This window comes from Biomphalaria glabrata, chromosome 14 (assembly GCF_947242115.1).
Source record: "Biomphalaria glabrata chromosome 14, xgBioGlab47.1, whole genome shotgun sequence".
NCBI lineage: Eukaryota > Metazoa > Mollusca > Gastropoda > Planorbidae > Biomphalaria > Biomphalaria glabrata.
The window spans coordinates 22424621-22441840 of record NC_074724.1 but is presented as its reverse complement, the minus strand read 5'-3'; the positions used below and the strand labels follow the sequence as shown (position 1 = coordinate 22441840).

The 17220-nt window shown below is 39.9% G+C and overlaps 1 protein-coding gene across 8 annotated transcripts in view; it reads left to right on the top strand.

The window, feature by feature from the left end:
- The window catches only part of LOC129922860 (uncharacterized), a 28957-nt gene extending 14352 nt beyond the window's left edge, over positions 1-14605 (top strand). For 5 of the 8 annotated variants that reach the window (XM_056010727.1, XM_056010723.1, XM_056010724.1 and 2 more), the window contains exon 9: positions 10580-14605. In XM_056010727.1, coding sequence (XP_055866702.1) covers positions 10580-10688 — 109 coding nt within the window. In that variant the 3' untranslated portion in view covers positions 10689-14605. The remainder of the gene's footprint in view (positions 1-10579) is intronic. The other 3 variants (XM_056010725.1, XM_056010722.1, XR_008774817.1) reach the window with 2 other exon arrangements.
- The last annotated feature ends 2615 nt before the right edge of the window (positions 14606-17220 follow it).

The window sequence follows — 17220 nt, the reverse complement described above, 5'->3', positions numbered from 1 at the left end:
ACTCAATGTTGTCGACAAATGCCGAAAATGTGGAAATGTGGGCGAGTCGATTGAACACATTATGGCAGGATGTCCAGCCCTATCAGAATCGGCCTACCTGGGTCGCCATAACCAAGTTGCAAAGTTAATACACCAACACCTGGCTTTGACGTACAAATTGATCGGTAAGGACACTCCCCCTTATTATAAATACTCTCCGCAAGAGGTTCTCGAGTCTACTGAACATCTGCTGTACTGGGATAGGTCTATTCTGACCGACAAAACGGTAGATTTCAATCGCCCGGATCTGCTGTTCATCGATAAAAAAGAAAAAAAACGCTACCATTATCGATATCGCCGTACCACTGTCTCATAATTTAAGAAAAACTGAGATAGAAAAACAAAGAAAATATGGGAACCTAGGCTTGGAGATTAAGCGTCTATGGAAATTGTCCAAAATAACAATATACCCCATTGTTATATCAACCGAGGGGATAATAACAACTGACCTCACAGACACCTTCAAGGCCCTTAACATTCCTAGGAACATCTTCGTTGCCTGTCAGAGGGCGGTACTGCTGCAGACCTGCCACATCACCAGAAAATTCCTCAGTGGAAACTGTTAAAGGGACTACGATGAATTTTGTTTCTCTTTAATGAAACTCGACCCTGGCAGCGCCAGAGAATGACTACTCGTTCATTTCTAACATAATAATAATAATCTTTATTATCCGTAAGGAAATTTGTCTTACAATTTGTGCTTTACACCAAACAAAAAACATTATAACTATAAGAAACCAAATTGTACATTCACACCAGACTCACTCATAATTTAAATGTGACAAAGTTTATACCAGATTGTTCTTATTTAATGATTTGATTGCCAGGGGAACAAAAGAGTGTTTCTGTCTGTTTGTCTTTGCTATCGGTGTCTTGTATCTCTTTTGTGATGGTAAAATCACAAAATCCTGACACAAAGGGTGATTTTTATTTCGAGGATCTTGTTAGCTTTTTTTTAGAGATGTTTGTCTCAAACAACTGCCCAAATGGGGTTTGTTTTTTGCCAATGATTTTGCCAGCAGCATTTAGGATTCTATTAAGTTTATTTTTATTTTTAATGCTCAGATTGCCATACCAGGCAGTGATATTGAAACTGAAAATATTGCAGATGTGAGCGTGATAAAACATAGCCAAGGCCTTTTCGCTAACATTAAACGAGGACAGTTTTCTTAGTAATCGTAATCTTTGCTGCCCTTTTTTGCTGATATAATCAGTATTTGCAGTAAAATTTAGTTTATTGTCTAGGATATTACCAAGGTATTTAAAGGTTTGCACAATTTCAATAGTCTCTCCAGCTACAGAAACAATATCATTTTCCTTCTTGTCCCTGCGAAAATCGATTATCATTTCTTTTTTTTTTTTACATTTAATGTGTTCTAATTCTTTGAAATACTCATTTACGTCTAAGCTCTCTGAGAGCAGGGCAAGAAGAGCCGCATCATCAGCGAATTTTGTCAAGGAGCAACAAGAACTATCGGATTGAAAATCATTTGTGTACAAAATGAACCACATTGCGATGTCACAGCCCCCTGGGGCGCCCCTGTGTTAACTATGCGTTCATTAGATATAACATTGTTTATCCTAACCCTCTGAGCTCTCTGGGTCAAAAATTCATTAGCCCATAGTATTATGTAACGCAACGTAATGCAACGCTTTCATCATTTCAATGAGTATAGTCCAAGATAACTTAATGTTAATAGATTATAGGCAAACTTTAGTATGGAGGAATAATGTTAACTACACAAGTGTCCAATTTATGTAAATAAAACGAACCTATTTCTAATCCTATTTATGGAAACAAATTAACGTAACCTATACCATATCAGATTTTGTAGGCAGAAATCTACCCTCATACAGATCCAGAGCAACAGCACCATATCCTAGCATTTTCAAGCTAGCGAGTTGGTACCGGTATCACATTACAGCTTTTGTCAGGTCTCAATCTGGCCTAAACTACATTTCCTTATCTTTATTTGAACAGTTCATAACAGGAGGCCAGCCGACTCCAGTACAAATTATAAACAAGCAAATTTTGAAAAAAAATCCTTAAAAAAAACAAAGCTTATCTAAATTGGAAGAACTCTTTCCTTAAAACTATATCTACCAATAATGTACAAGATATCGAACAAAATAATTAATTGCTAATAATTAATTGATCAATTGAGTATTTTTATTTATTGATTCATGTTTTGTTAGATACAATAAATAATTGTTGAAAGTACAACTTGATCGGCGAATGCGTAAGAGAGACAACAATTATTTAAGGGGACTAAACCCAACAAATGTAGCCATATATGTGATTACTGAAGGATTAGTTTCCCTTGTCTCGCTATTAAACAAAATAATGAATTACCAGTAATTAATTGTCTAAATGGTTACTTTTTTTTATTGACTCACGTCAACGTCAGTGGATAATTGTGCGAAGTTTCAGCTTGATCCGTGAATGGGTGTGGGAGAAATTTCGTGCACTCACTTTTTTCCAGAAACACAGACAGAGTGAGTTGATATAAGCTTTGTAAAAAGTTCACTGATATTGACGAGATAATTAATTATTACTTGTTATAAATGTAATTGATTGAGCTGTAGGCCAATACAGATACCAGTTTTTTCATCATTCCCCAAGGGCAAAATATGTGTTAACTATTTTAGCATAAAAATTGATGTCCCTGAAGCCTTTTTAACATAACAAATTAATGTGGTCGTATTTTCTACGATAACCAGCTTATAGATCAAGATCTAGTCTATTGGCACCTCATTATTAGTCTATCAACCTTGATCACTTAGTCACTGGCACCTTATTATTAGTCTATCAACCTTGATCACTTAGTCACTGGCACCTTATTATTAGTCTATCAACCTTGATCACTTAGCTACTGGCACCTTATTATTAGTCTGAGATGAACTCCAATTGGTGACAAGGCAGGGAGACCTAGGTCTCCCGTAGTGCCCTGGTAAGGAACTCTGCTGTTTGGCGTAGTAGCTCATAGCTTCCATAAAAATATAGTGAACCACTGAATACGTCTTCCCGCAGCTCGCGGAGCTGCGGACACTCTTGCAAGACGTGCGCCACCGTCTCTTCTGATTCCCCGCAGTGTCGGCAACGGGCATCAAAATTTGGCCGGAACCGGGCGAAGTACGCACCTATGGGGCAGTGTCCCGTACGCCACTGCTCTATTGTTGTTTGTTCCGACCTTATTAGCCTCCACCACGGGTCCTCTCGATTTGGGCGACGCATGTGCTGCCAGACTCCCCTGGCAGTATTGGAGTCATCCCAGGATTTCAACCATTTTTCATGTACCCACGCTCGTATAACTGTGGTAGCCTGTTGAAACGTACTTGGTGACTCAAAAGTGGGCACGGCCAGCGCTCCTTCTCGTGCTAGAGCATCAGCCACGGCATTGCCCCTCACGCAGCAGTGCGAGGGCACCCACTGCATAAAGATGACAGCTCCAATAAATAGGCGGATGTTATTTGCTGCACCTAATGCCTCTTCCACCAATTTGGACTTTCCCCCTAAGCCATCCATGGCATGGAGGCACGACTTGGAATCGGTAACCATTACAACGGTAGTCGCAACGATTATCTTTTCACGCAGTTTTTGGAGCAGATAATTGAGTGTATTGGTTATCGCCGTTAATTCTGCATCAAAGCTACTTGCGGCGAGGCCGCATGTTCCTGACAGCTTGTCTGGTTCGTGGTCTGGGTAACAGATATAGGCCCCATACCCAGCTCTTACGGGGTCCTTCATGACCGACCCGTCTGTATAACAGTAGATGGCATCGGCCCGGTAGGTCTTTAGTGTGTCCAATGTCATTTTCCTTAGTAAATCAGGGTGTGTGTGTCGTTTTGTGGCCCCTCCAACCCGTGTATTGTGAAATTTATGGGAGGGATGGGCTGTCTCCTCCAGGGCGGGCACGTGTTTATCCGTCGGATTGGGACCCGGTCAGTGGAGACGCCAGCTTGAGCACTCAAATTTGACGCGCAGTGCATAAATAATGTTTGTTTTATCATGTTTTTTTACTCTCCACTGAGTGACTAATGTATGGGTTGGGAGCCCTGGTTCGCCCCTTTTGTAGCGTTCCAGGGCTGTTAGCACGGCGCGCTCTCTCCTCAGGCTGAGAGGAGCCACGTTGGACATGATTTCTGCAGCGGAAGTTGGGCTCGTTCGATAGGTGCCGCAGATGAATCTGAGAGCCTGGGCCTGTACACGATCGAGTGATTCGAAGGCCGTCTTGCTTGCGTACACCTGCACGGGCAGGTTGTACTCGATTTGGGATCTGACAGCCCCTGTGTACAGTGTGCGGAGCGTGTCAGCTCGGGCGCCCCACTTGGTACTGGCTAGCTTTCTGAGTAACCCTAACTTCTCCGAGGCCTTTCGTTCAACATCCTGGATGTGCAAGTGCATTGAGAGCTTCCTATCTAGGGTGACTCCTAGATATTTTGGCGTGTTTTCACGTTGAAGTAGCAGCCCACCGAGTTGGAGCTCGAATGGGGCCCCAAGAATGTCGATTCTCAGGCTGAACAGGCACCAGGTCGTTTTGGCAACGTTAATTCGTATCTGCCATTTTGAACAATACGAGGAGATGGTATGGAGGTCGGCTTGTAATGCTGCCTGAAGTTGGTCAGCTTTCTTCCCGGTTGACCAGAGGACAATATCGTCAGCATATAGCAGTTTGCGACACCGGAGTGAGCTGGGCAAATCATTAAGATAGGCCATGAAAAGGATACATGAGAGGGCGGATCCCTGGGGTAACCCTCTTATTGGGGTGTTTTCCCCACTTAGAGAGTACTGGAACTGAGTTCGTGTTTTCCTCTCCGTTAGGAACTGTTTTATCCAGTTGTAGGTCCGCCCGCGTACGCCATGGCCCTAAGCTTAAGATAGAGGCCTTGCTTCCACACCCGGTCATAAGCCTGTTTTAGGTCAATAAAAACTGCATATGTGCTCTCGGACCTCTGGAACCCATCGGCCACCTCCTGCATGAAAACCGGGTCGATCGGGCTCAAGCCTGCCCTAAAGCCAGCCTTCTCTGGCGCTAGGATACCGGCACTCTCAAAGCTCCACACGAGTCGCTCGCTGACCATCCGTTCTACTATCTTGCCGATAATGGAGGTCAGGGACATGGGTTTGTAGGACTCCACGTTAGTCGCGTCTTTGCCCTTTTTAAGTATTGGAACAATGGTAGCACAGCGCCAGGCCCTGGGTAGTCTGGATTCTACCCAGGTTCGATTCGCAAACTCAAGGAGTTTGTCTTTCGCTATACCCCCGAGGAATTTTACCATCTCGGGAGTAACCTTGTCAGGCCCCGGAGCATTTCTGTTTTTGCACTTTGCTGTCGCTCTGTTCAGCTCAGCACGGCAGAAGGGCGCGTTGCACGAATCCAGGTCTTCTGACCCATTCGACTCCCTCTCGAGTCTCTTACGTTCCTTGTTGAGAGCTATAGACGTGGCTGTCTTCTTTTCGGACTTGCTTATCGAAGCGAAATATTTATTAAGCAAGTCGCCCATTTTTTGATCTTTTGCCACTCGATCTCCACTGGGTGACAATAATGGGGTGGATGTACGCGCCGAATCTTTGGCCTCAAGATTGCGAAGAAGACGCCAGGCTTTGGAAGTATCCCGAAGATCCATCCCGGCATAGGCACCCCTCCAGTGGTCCGCCCGTACACGTTGGCCCACTTCGCTGGCCTTCCGGCATAATGCGTTAAACTCCCTGCGGCATTCGGGAGTCCCCTTTTTTCGTGCTCTGCGCCTCGCCCGTTTCCTGGCCCTGACTATTCGATCTAATTCTCGGGACCAGGCGAGTCTATGCCGTGTGCCGGATAGGTCCGCGGGATATACTTCCTAGCCGCACCCAAAATCGCTGCAGTGATTTCGACGTATTTAGTGTCGACTGTCCCTTCCTCCATCGCGATACTTGACAGGGCGGAGTCAAAAGCCGCCCCGTACGCTGGTCAGTCAGCCTTAGTGTAGCTCCATCTTTTGGGCCGTTTAGTGGCTACACCCCTGGCCTCTGAGAGGGCAATAGTATATGGGCCTATGATCGCTTCCAACATCCTCAAGCACTTTAATTGTGGTTTTCCCCTCAAGGTCGGCGGAGATAGAGTTAAGTCGGGTCTCGAGAGAGACCCGTTGCCAGTGTGTAGGAGGGTTGGCGGGCTGTGTTTATTCTGTAAGCAGAATAAGTCGGTTGCGTCATAGCCCCATGCAGGAGACTTGGCATTTAGGTCCCCAGCTAATAGAGTTTTTGTGAGAATGTTCTTATTGCCGAGGTTAATGGCAAGTTCGTGTTTTGGCGGATTGTAACAGTTAAGGACCGTAAGTTTTCTACCAGCTTTGAATATATCTAGCGAGATGGCGTCGGTACGCCCGCTTTGAGGGCCAGGATTTTGTGAAACTGTCATGCCGTTTCTAACATATGTGATTACTCCACGGCAATCATGGCATTTACATTTATATGCCGTGTAGCCACTGATGTGGCTACTTCGTTTCTTCCCTACCAGAGTCTCCTGCAAGAGCGCGATGTCTATTGCCCTCTCATGGGGGAGTTTTGTGAGCTCTAATATCTTAGGTTTTAGACCACAGATATTGAGCTGAAGTACTTTCATCTGGCTAAGTTTGTCGCTCCCTAAGGGATTTGGACTGGTTGCGACAAACCGTTGTAATAGTTGGTGGTTTGTAGGGCCGATGGTTCTCGCTTCTTTGGTTGTAGTTGGTTGGGCCTTTTTGGTGGTAATAGTTGGTTGGGCCTGGTGCGGGACATGATTACCAGGTTGGTGTGGTTGGCTAGCCACACCTTGGCTACCGTTCTTCCGAGGGAAGAACGAATGCAGTGTAGCCTGGGAAGAGGGCTTTGTCCTGGGAAGGGGAACCTTCGCTGATTTTTCGTGGTTCGACAGGTTCCACCGGATCGGAACCACGGGGCGAGTAGTAGAGGATTTTTCGTTGTCGGGCCTGCCGCCCGCTACCCGCGCGACGGAGCCTGTTTGGGTCTGCTCGTACCCGCATTTTGTGTTTGCATAGAAGTCGAAGGCCGTTGGCGGCCTTAGTTATTACCGATTAGAAGGTAGTGTGCACAGGGACTGCAAGAGTGTCCGAAATTCTAGGGTGCGAGAAGTCCGCACTACTGGTCACCACCTCCGTATGGCAAGAGCTCGCTTACAGGAGGAGTGGTTGTGTAAGGATTGCTCGATATCCCCAGTATCGAAACTGCTTATTGGGAAGCGCGTTCCTCTACTACCTCACAGGGGACGGGCTAGATAGAGCCTAGCTCGTGGACGCCAACCAGTCCGCCCGACGCAGCCCGCTAAGGCCGCGCCAGTCAGTCCAGTCTTTGCCCAAAGAGAGACCCTCGAATCAGCCGAGTTCCAGGAGAACCCGACCAACCCTCGAGTTGGTGTCCAGCGCTATCCGCTTTTCGGAGATCCCGTGAGTCTCTTACTCACCGTTGCCCCGGGGCCCCGCAGGAAAGGGGGGGGGGGGGCTGGACATAACCCCTTTGAGTTCTTTTTACACTTGCCGGCTGCTCATTCATCAGCGGCAAGCAACCAGTACCCTTGGCCACTCCAGGCGAGCAGAGTGTTCACGCGGCGACCACGATGAGGTGGTACTGGAACGCCGAGTATTATTGTCTATCAAACTTGATCACTTAGTCACTGGCACCTTATTATTAGTCTATTAACCTTGATCACTTACCAAGCCTTTCGTTCACCTTCCACAACAAGAAAACCGTACCGATTCAACAATTCATACTAGCATAATAAAGTTGTTACACAAATAACACATTTAGTGGGTCGTAATTTCAATGAACAGAATTATACATATTAAATGGCGAATAGAAATCATTCATAAAAAATCATTTTAATAAACCGTGAAGTAAAATAAAAAGTGAAGTTTCCTAGTCAGACCTTGAGATCTATGGGGCAGATGACGTAGAGCTCATCTGTTTCTGTGGCCCACAATGAACGAGCGAGGGTGTCATGTGGCCAGCACAACGACCAAGCGCCTTTACAACAGAGCTGGGTGGACTCAAAGGCACCCAAAGATCCCGAAATTAAAAATCAGTCTTCACCAGGGTTCGGGACCACAGGTTTAGCACCCAAGCGATTTACCGCTCAGCCACATCACCTCTCGCCCTGAAGTATTTCTAGTTATTCTCTAAGATTTCTAAACAAAGTAGGAAATTGAGAAGTTCCTATCTTGCCTGAAAGCGTCAGACATTCTACAGAATGCCGGATTTTGTACTTTGAATATAAGATTTAAAAAAAAGGGGGGGGAGTTGCATTACATTAAAACAAACATTATTCACTCAAATATTGAGATTTATTGGCATACATTTACAAATGACACATTTGACATGAAACGTTTGGTTTCTCAATTACTTAAAATGACCAACTTCAACAATTTTCAATGTTGTCCAGAACACCCTGACACACACGACACACACAAGACACACACGACAGACAGGACACACAATTTCGATCAATTTCAGAGAATGTATGAGAAGTTTAATTTTGTTCAGTTTATTAACTGTGTGGGGCAGCGGTTCTCAGCGTGTCGACCCCTTTTAACACTTTCCCACTATGCAGCGACCCCCAACCCTTAACTTATTTTCTTTCATAAACATAATTAACTGTGCTTTTGCTAATATTATAAAATTGTAATCCCAATTACAATTAAATTACAAATAAATAAAACCTTTAGATTACATTTATTTACTTTTCTATTGCTTAATCACCATTGACATGTTAGGCCTACATACTTATGTTAGTAACTAAAACGCGTGGCGAAGTACGGACAAGCTAGAGTCCCAGATAATCTACAATGATAGCTCTACATATAGTACTGAGACTGTCTCAGCTTCTGTTTCACTAGATCAGGAAGTCTCGGTACAGTCTCTGAGACATCACAACGCTTCTAGTTTGTTTTTTTCTTCTGTACTCACACTTTAGAACAGGCTGGATAACTCGTGTTTCGCAAAATTAGAATTAAGGACGAAGAAGGGGCTATTCGGGGTTTGCCTGCAAACACTTGGTCCAGATTTATGTAACTGACATTGAATGATATTTTTTTTTTTAAAAGTAACTTCCAATTAAAAAAAACAAACAAATTTCAATGTCAAGATTGACACGTTAAAATTCACTAAATATGTTTATATTTTCAATGGTCTTATTCGATCCCGGGCAAATAGTCGTTCGACAACTGGTTCTTGGGTTAACTGTGAACTGGTTTAGTTGGGATTCTACAATTCAATGTGAATTTTCATTACTTCAGTCTTAACAGTTAGGTCTGTTAACATGCCCCAACACTATTAGCCAAGCCTCATCAGACCAGATTATTTAATCTAAAAGATCTGGTTTCATTTGTACGAATCAGGCACGAATTTATTCGAAGAATTGTAGCCGTCGACCTGGATCGTCCGCTAAAAGACCGTGTACTAGTCGTGGACGGTACATTTTTAATTTCCATTTATTCATTAGGTGTCGCTATGGTGTTCTAGGTATTGATTGTTCTTGCGAAGCACGTCATGTTCTATGGACTATTTACAGTCTTAGTTTCTATGACTGACATACATATGTAACATGTTCTAGGTATTGATTGTTTTTGCGAAGCACGTCATGTTCTATGGACTATTTACAGTCTTAGTTTCTATGATTGACATGCATATGTAACATGTTCTAGGTATTGATTGTTCTTGCGAAGCACGTCATGTTCTATGGACTATTTACAGTCTTAGTTTCTATGATTGACATGCATATGTAACATGTTCTAGGTATTGATTGTTCTTGCGAAGCACTTCATGTTCTATGGACTATTTACAGTTTTAGTTTCTCTGATTGACATGCATATGTAACATGTTCTAGGTATTGATTGTTCTTGCGAAGCACGTCATGTTCTATGGACTATTTACAGTTTTAGTTTCTCTGATTGACATGCATATGTAACATGTTCTAGGTATTGATTGTTCTTGCGAAGCACGTCATGTTCTATGGACTATTTACAGTTTTAGTTTCTATGATTGACATGCATATGTAACATGTTCTAGGTATTGATTGTTCTTGCGAAGCACGTCATGTTCTATGGACTATTTACAGTTTTAGTTTCTATGATTGACATGCATATGTAACATGTTCTAGGTATTGATTGTTCTTGCGAAGCACGTCATGTTCTATGGACTATTTACAGTTTTAGTTTCTATGATTGACATGCATATGTAACATGTTCTAGGTATTGATTGTTCTTGCGAAGCACGTCATGTTCTATGGACTATTTAGTTTCTATGATTGACATGCCTATGTAAAAGTGATCTAGAAGGAGAAACCAACAACACATGAACAGTTGCCTTTCAGTTGTAGATGTATTGTGTCCTGTATAAACTCTTTCAATAAGATGACCAAAAGAAAAGAAACACTAAGTGAAAAAAAAAATGTGTATTTAAACTGTATTTTATCGAACTACTCTAACCCTAACCCAATCCTATCACACGTATGTAGTCACTAGTTTAATGAAATGTGTCTTATTTGTTTCGTTTGACTTTATACAGGTTATACAGGTTATACAGGTTATACAGGAAGAGAAGCAAAAAATGTAACATACAAAAAGTCGAGGAAGAAGGTGCTCAACTCAATTCAGCAGACACTTCTATCGTTTAATCACGTGACTAGTGACGAAAGCCATTTGATTGCTGAAATAATAAGTGTTATTCAGAAGGGTTACAAATGTGTAACAAAACAAGGCCACTCCTGCGGGTCTGTTACACCCAATCATTAAAGTTTGTGAATGTAGACTATGGGATGAATTATAAACCAGTACAGCTAAGGAATGGTAAAAATTTCTTGTTTTACAAATGGTTTAAATGTATGCTCATATTTTAAATTGTAAGCAATACTAGGTCTCGCTTTCGAAAAGAACTAGTAACTATGAAAATGTAATGAAGGCGATATTGAGATCAGGTGTACATATATGAACAGTACATGCGCTGTAAGTCCGTGCTTTAAACGAGCTGCTTAATTTTGTGAATTTGTTTAAAAAATGGATAATATGTACGTGAATTTCTTCCTCTTGTGTACATTTCTTTTTGTTATATCTTATCTTATAAACTGCAGACGTTAGGTAATTACGTCCTATCAATGTGCTCTTCTAGTCGTGCATTTTAATTAGAGACTAAACCCGTTTCATGCTTGAATTGCTCTAGGGAAAAAGAAATGGATCCAGCATATAGAAAAAGAAATGTGCCTTTATCTCTGACTCTTTCTGATTATTAAAACCGTGTTGCTTTTTTTATATTTTTGTATGTGTAAGTTATAGTTAGTATTTTATGTATGGACTATTGCTGCTTTACTTTTCTAGTCTAGTGCTCTTAAGTTCTCTATATTACCTAGTCATCAAATTTAACTCTGCTCTAGCCGAGTTAATAGGTATCCAAGTTTAGCCACCTAATCTACAAATCTCGAAATAAGACGACGAACCTACGAACATAAGCAGTAGACCTTCAGTTCTTCTTGTGCTGAATCAGTTCACATGTGTATCCTATGTGGCACAGTGCATTGCAACCGCGACGTGTTCAAAGGTCCGTTGTCACTCCATAGTTGTCTAAGAACGGTGCTATCACAAATTACTGCAGGTACAGGAAAGACTTTCAACTATAATGGACACTTTCCTGACACCATAAAGTGCCTCTGGATGTACTAGTGCTTCACTTCGCTACTAGCCTATCCACTAGTTATAATCCTTTCCCGTATTTCTGCTTGGCCTTTTCGTACAAACGTGTAATATTCACTCTGGTCCCCACTGCTGAGCGGAAGACGATATTTCTCTTCCTCTACTCGGGCTGCTGGCAGCCGCTTTCATCCCACTGTGATTTGGTCTTATTCATAACGACATCCAGGTGTGCACTAGAAATAGTCGTGTCAGAGTAAGAGCAGGGTTTACAAACAGTATTATATACAAATACTGTCATGAATAGTTAAATTTAAATTACATTCCAAATCGTAGGCGAAATTTCTTCAAGGGTTCAAATTTGTGTGTTCCATGTCACTGAAGTATAAAGAAGAAAAACATAAAATCAATTTATGAAATTTTGTTCTCCAAAAGACCATTCTTCCTCTATGCAACTAATAGAGAGATTCTTGTCTTCTTTTAGAACGAACGAATGTAGAATGAAAGAAAAACATAAAAAATACTTTAAAAAAAAACAAAGCTAATAAGGTATGTAATTTTATAGAAGCTTATTGTTTTGTTTTTAAAAAAAAAAGCATTTCTAAAATTTATTTTTGTTAATTAAATAAGTAATTTATATAAACTTTATTTATAAATTATTTACAAGCTTTCAAGGGAAAGTGCAATTCTTTTATTTATCTTGTACAAAGCAATGTATTTTTCTTTTAAAGTGTCTTGTTCTTATTTATATTGAATTAAAGGTAATAGTTTAGATGCCCAGATACCTTTACTGACCACCATGTTGTTTTTAAGCATATTTATCTCCATTATTTATATTAAACTTTCAATAACCTTTTTTAAAGAGATTTTTAATCTTATGCTGTCAAGTTATGAATTTTTAAGTGTATTTACTGAAATGAAGGTCTAAAAAATGTTAATAATAAATTGATGAAGTTGTTTCTATTTTTTTTTCAACAACTTTTTTAAAGAGAGTTTTTTGTTCTTACGCTATCATTTTAAATGAATTTTAATATTAGATCTAATAGCTGCTAGAAAGAAAGACAAAACAGCAACAGAAAAATGTTGGCAAGTAATTCAAGGGAGATGTCTGGTATTAAGCCTTAAAACCAAAATGGCGTATTTCCAATGACAATATATGGTAATGAGAAATAAAACTTAAAAAATATATTCGAAAAACTATTTATCTCCGAGGAAATCAAATTACATATTTGTAATCTGCATTTTGTTCTGCATATTCTTAAAATATAAGAGAAACCTGATTTAGCGTTTCTAGTCACGTAAACTAATACCGAATTAAATACTTATTGACTTCAATAATGTATGGTCTTGTTATAATTATTGAAATGTAAGTAATTACTAAACTAATAAAACACTATCAGAATTTCAGTCAGTGGTAAAACAGATGCAGACACACGATTCAAAACCACCGTTTTCTTATTATTTGTTCCTTTTGTTTAATTACATACACTTTCAAAGCTATCTATATGTAAATGTACATATGCCGTCCTGTCACAATTTTAACTGCGACCTAACTCTGTGCTGGAAGATTCTCTGGTTCAAATGTTTTCTAGTATCGCTTAGGGACTGCTCTAGACGAGACCAATCGTTATATAAAACATAAATACTGAACTTCAACGTTACAATCTGTTGGCATTTTGGACCAATAGCTCCTTGCCACGTGACATGTCTGTTTTGGTCTATTGGTCTAAACTGCCCACAGGTTGTGGCTTTGCAGATCAGTGTTCATGTCTTAGATAACGGTTGGTCTCGCTCCAGGTGAGTCTCGTAAACACGTGACATGGATGGTTAGATAAGATGTTTGACAGGTAGATGGGACGCTACCAGGCATTTGGCCAAATCAGAAATCCATGCTTTTCTAGCTATACCGCTCTGCTGCTGTTATATTTTACATGTCATTAAAAAAAACTATAATTACTTTCTTAGCACAACCAAATATTTTTTTAAAAGTGAATATTCTAACAGTTGTTTATTAATAAATGTTAAAAGTCTAAAGATATATTTTTTAAAAACTTAGCTTGATTATATGTATAGATATATACTATTTCTTATCCTTAAAGAAATGTCTTACAATGTGTGCATTAATTGAATCTAACGTCCAAATCAAACTTTCACTAGCAATGCAGAGCAGGCATATGGGACGGGTTGGAACACGGAATCATCGTGACGATAGCCCGAAGCGCATACCACACAAACAGGCAGCCACGACTCTAGAGTGACACGAATTGTGTTCGTTTGTTTTATATCACCGAACATTTCTACGTATGTTCATACTCTTCAACTATTTTCATCAATCTCTATAGAATCATTACATAAAGGAAGTTGTTCTTATAGCTGTGGGAAGTCTGAGCTGTAAGTGTAACTTAGATTTATTGGTAAACTTTCCCCCTAGTTAAGTGAAGAGTGTTGACTATGAGGTAACTGATAACTACGAACTACCACCAAAAGTAAAACACAATAAGTAGTCTGTCAAGAGCAGGGGTGTGTAAGATGTGAGATTGTGTGAGTGTTTGTTTATTTTATTAGTTGGTTTGTGAAGTGTTTTTATCACGGGATTTTCAAGGGGGGGGGGGACAATTAGGTTTCTAGCGGTCAGTCTAGCAGTTGGAGAGCTGACCTGATCTGAGTAGGGTGCTTGTGATTATAATCAGTTTTTATACCCAGTGAAAGGAGAGGTTATATTATTATTCTTTCTATGTGTGTGAACGGACTATTTGGGGGTAATATTATGTGTGGCATTGATAGCCTTTGTCAAATGAATCTAGTCTAAGCGCCCTGTAGTATTAATTTGGGCACATTTAGTATTTCTAGTTATGCATTTAATATAATATGTTTAACTTGCAGTTGGTTGTAAATAAATACGAATGTTATACTCCTTCGTTGAGTGGTACTTTACAATATTTATACATGTCAAGGTATGCATGTGAGAATCATAACCCTACACGAGCTATGCCTGTATTGGACTAACCCAAGTCCTTTACATAGTCCAACAATGATAGTTAATTAACATTAGATGTAATTTGAATACATTCAATTCACCAACACAATGGAATGTCTACTGGCAAACACAAATTATTTATATATCATTTTGGAAGCAGATGCGGGGCAGATGTCTCCAACTGTCCCCACTCGCCCACACTTATATATTCTACTAGACTGGACATAGAGACTTTTTAACACGACAAGAAATGTCGAGAAATTTGTGTAGAAAGTTGGATGAAGTCAAGTTGTTGTTTTGTCAAGTAGTTAGAAGAAGTCAAGTTGTTTTGTCAAGTAGTTCGAAGAAGTCAAGTTGTTTTGTCAAGTAGTTCGAAGAAGTCAAGTTGTTTTGTCAAGTAGTTCGAAGAAGTCAAGTTGTTTTGTCAAGTAGTTCGAAGAAGTCAAGTTGTTTTGTCAAGTAGTTCGAAGAAGTCAAGTTGTTTTGTCAAGTAGTTCGAAGAAGTCAAGTTGTTTTGTCAAGTAGTTCGAAGAAGTCAAGTTGTTTTGTCAAGTAGTTCGAAGAAGTCAAGTTGTTTTGTCAAGTAGTTCGAAGAAGTCAAGTTGTTTTGTCAAGTAGTTCGAAGAAGTCAAGTTGTTTTGTCAAGTAGTTCGAAGAAGTCAAGTTGTTTTGTCAAGTAGTTCGAAGAAGTCAAGTTGTTTTGTCAAGTAGTTCGAAGTAGTCAAGTTGTTTTGTCAAGTAGTTCGAAGAAGTCAAGTTGTTTTGTCAAGTAGTTAGAAGAAGTCAAGTTGTTTTGTCAAGTAGTTAGAAGAAGTCAAGTTGTTTTGTCAAGTAGTTCGAAGAAGTCAAGTTGTTTTGTCAATTAGTTCGAAGAAGTCAAGTTGTTTTGTCAAGTAGTTCGAAGAAGTCAAGTTGTTTTGTAAAGTAGTTCGAAGAAGTCAAGTTGTTTTGTCAAGTAGTTATAAGAAGTCAAGTTGTTTTGTCAAGTAGTTCGAAGAAGTCAAGTTGTTTTGTCAAGTAGTTCAAAGAAGTCAAGTTGTTTTGTCAAGTAGTTCGAAGAAGTCAAGTTGTTTTGTCAAGTAGTTCGAAGAAGTCAAGTTGTTTTGTAAAGTAGTTAGAAGAAGTCAAGTTGTTTTGTCAAGTAGTTCGAAGAAGTCAAGTTGTTTTGTCAAGTAGTTAGAAGAAGTCAAGTTGTTTTGTCAATTAGTTCGAAGAAGTCAAGTTGTTTTGTCAAGTAGTTCGAAGAAGTCAAGTTGTTTTGTAAAGTAGTTCGAAGAAGTCAAGTTGTTTTGTCAAGTAGTTCGAAGAAGTCAAGTTGTTTTGTCAAGTAGTTCGAAGAAGTCAAGTTGTTATGTCAAGTAGTTCGAAGAAGTCAAGTTGTTTTGTAAAGTAGTTCGAAGAAGTCAAGTTGTTTTGTCAAGTAGTTCGAAGAAGTCAAGTTGTTTTGTCAAGTAGTTCGAAGAAGTCAAGTTGTTTTGTCAAGTAGTTCGAAGAAGTCAAGTTGTTTTGTCAAGTAGTTCGAAGAAGTCAAGTTGTTTTGTCAAGTAGTTCGAAGAAGTCAAGTTGTTTTGTCAAGTAGTTCGAAGAAGTCAAGTTGTTTTGTCAAGTAGTTCGAAGAAGTCAAGTTGTTTTGTCAAGTAGTTCGAAGAAGTCAAGTTGTTTTTCAACCCTAACCTATGTAACATATAATTTAATTTTTAGACCTAGATCTAGTAATTGAACATCAAAAATCGAGTACTAATATCTCATAATTATTATTTTGCAATTTTTAGATACATAATCTAGAAAGATCTAGGAAATCAATCTATTTAAATGAACATAAGATTATTTTAATCAACATGAATTATTTCGATCTAGGATTTTTGAAATATCTCAACGGAAACAAACAGGAAATGGCTTTGTTTCATATATTTGCGTCAATATCCGAGAAATGATTTTGCATTATTTCTAAACTTTGAAAACTAAAGATCATTACTTTTCTAAGACAGAAAAGATTGATTGGGGTGACTTCCCTTAGAACCGAAAAAAGAGTTTACGTACATACAAATCTATATATATATATAGGTCTGTGAATCGATCAGTCGCGGATAAGAATTTATTTCCGGTTTCCAGTGTAGTTTATAAGTCTATGGGATCAACTCATGTCTATTGCAATAATATTGTTATAAACCTGGTGGTGGCACAGATGGGGGTAGTGGTGTTGTGACAAGTCAAAAACTCGCTGTCAGAGTCACTCTAAATTATCACAGCATTAATTATTAATTTTCCTTATTTATTTATTTTATTTCAATTATTTCCCCGTCCTAACCCCAATTTCTTCACCCGCGCCACCTTTTCCTCTCCAGGCTAGACTTAGTTGACCACATTGGAGATAGCTAAAGCGCGTCCTTTCATTTATCTGCCCTTGATCGGGGAAAGGTAGACACACAATCTCTTTTGTCTTGCCCGCCGGATGTCTGAAGGACGGTCGCGGTTGACCCCACCTTGGTTTGAATGCAAGCTAATCCTTCTCCCCCCCCCCTTTCTCTCACGTCTCTCTTTGATCTAAG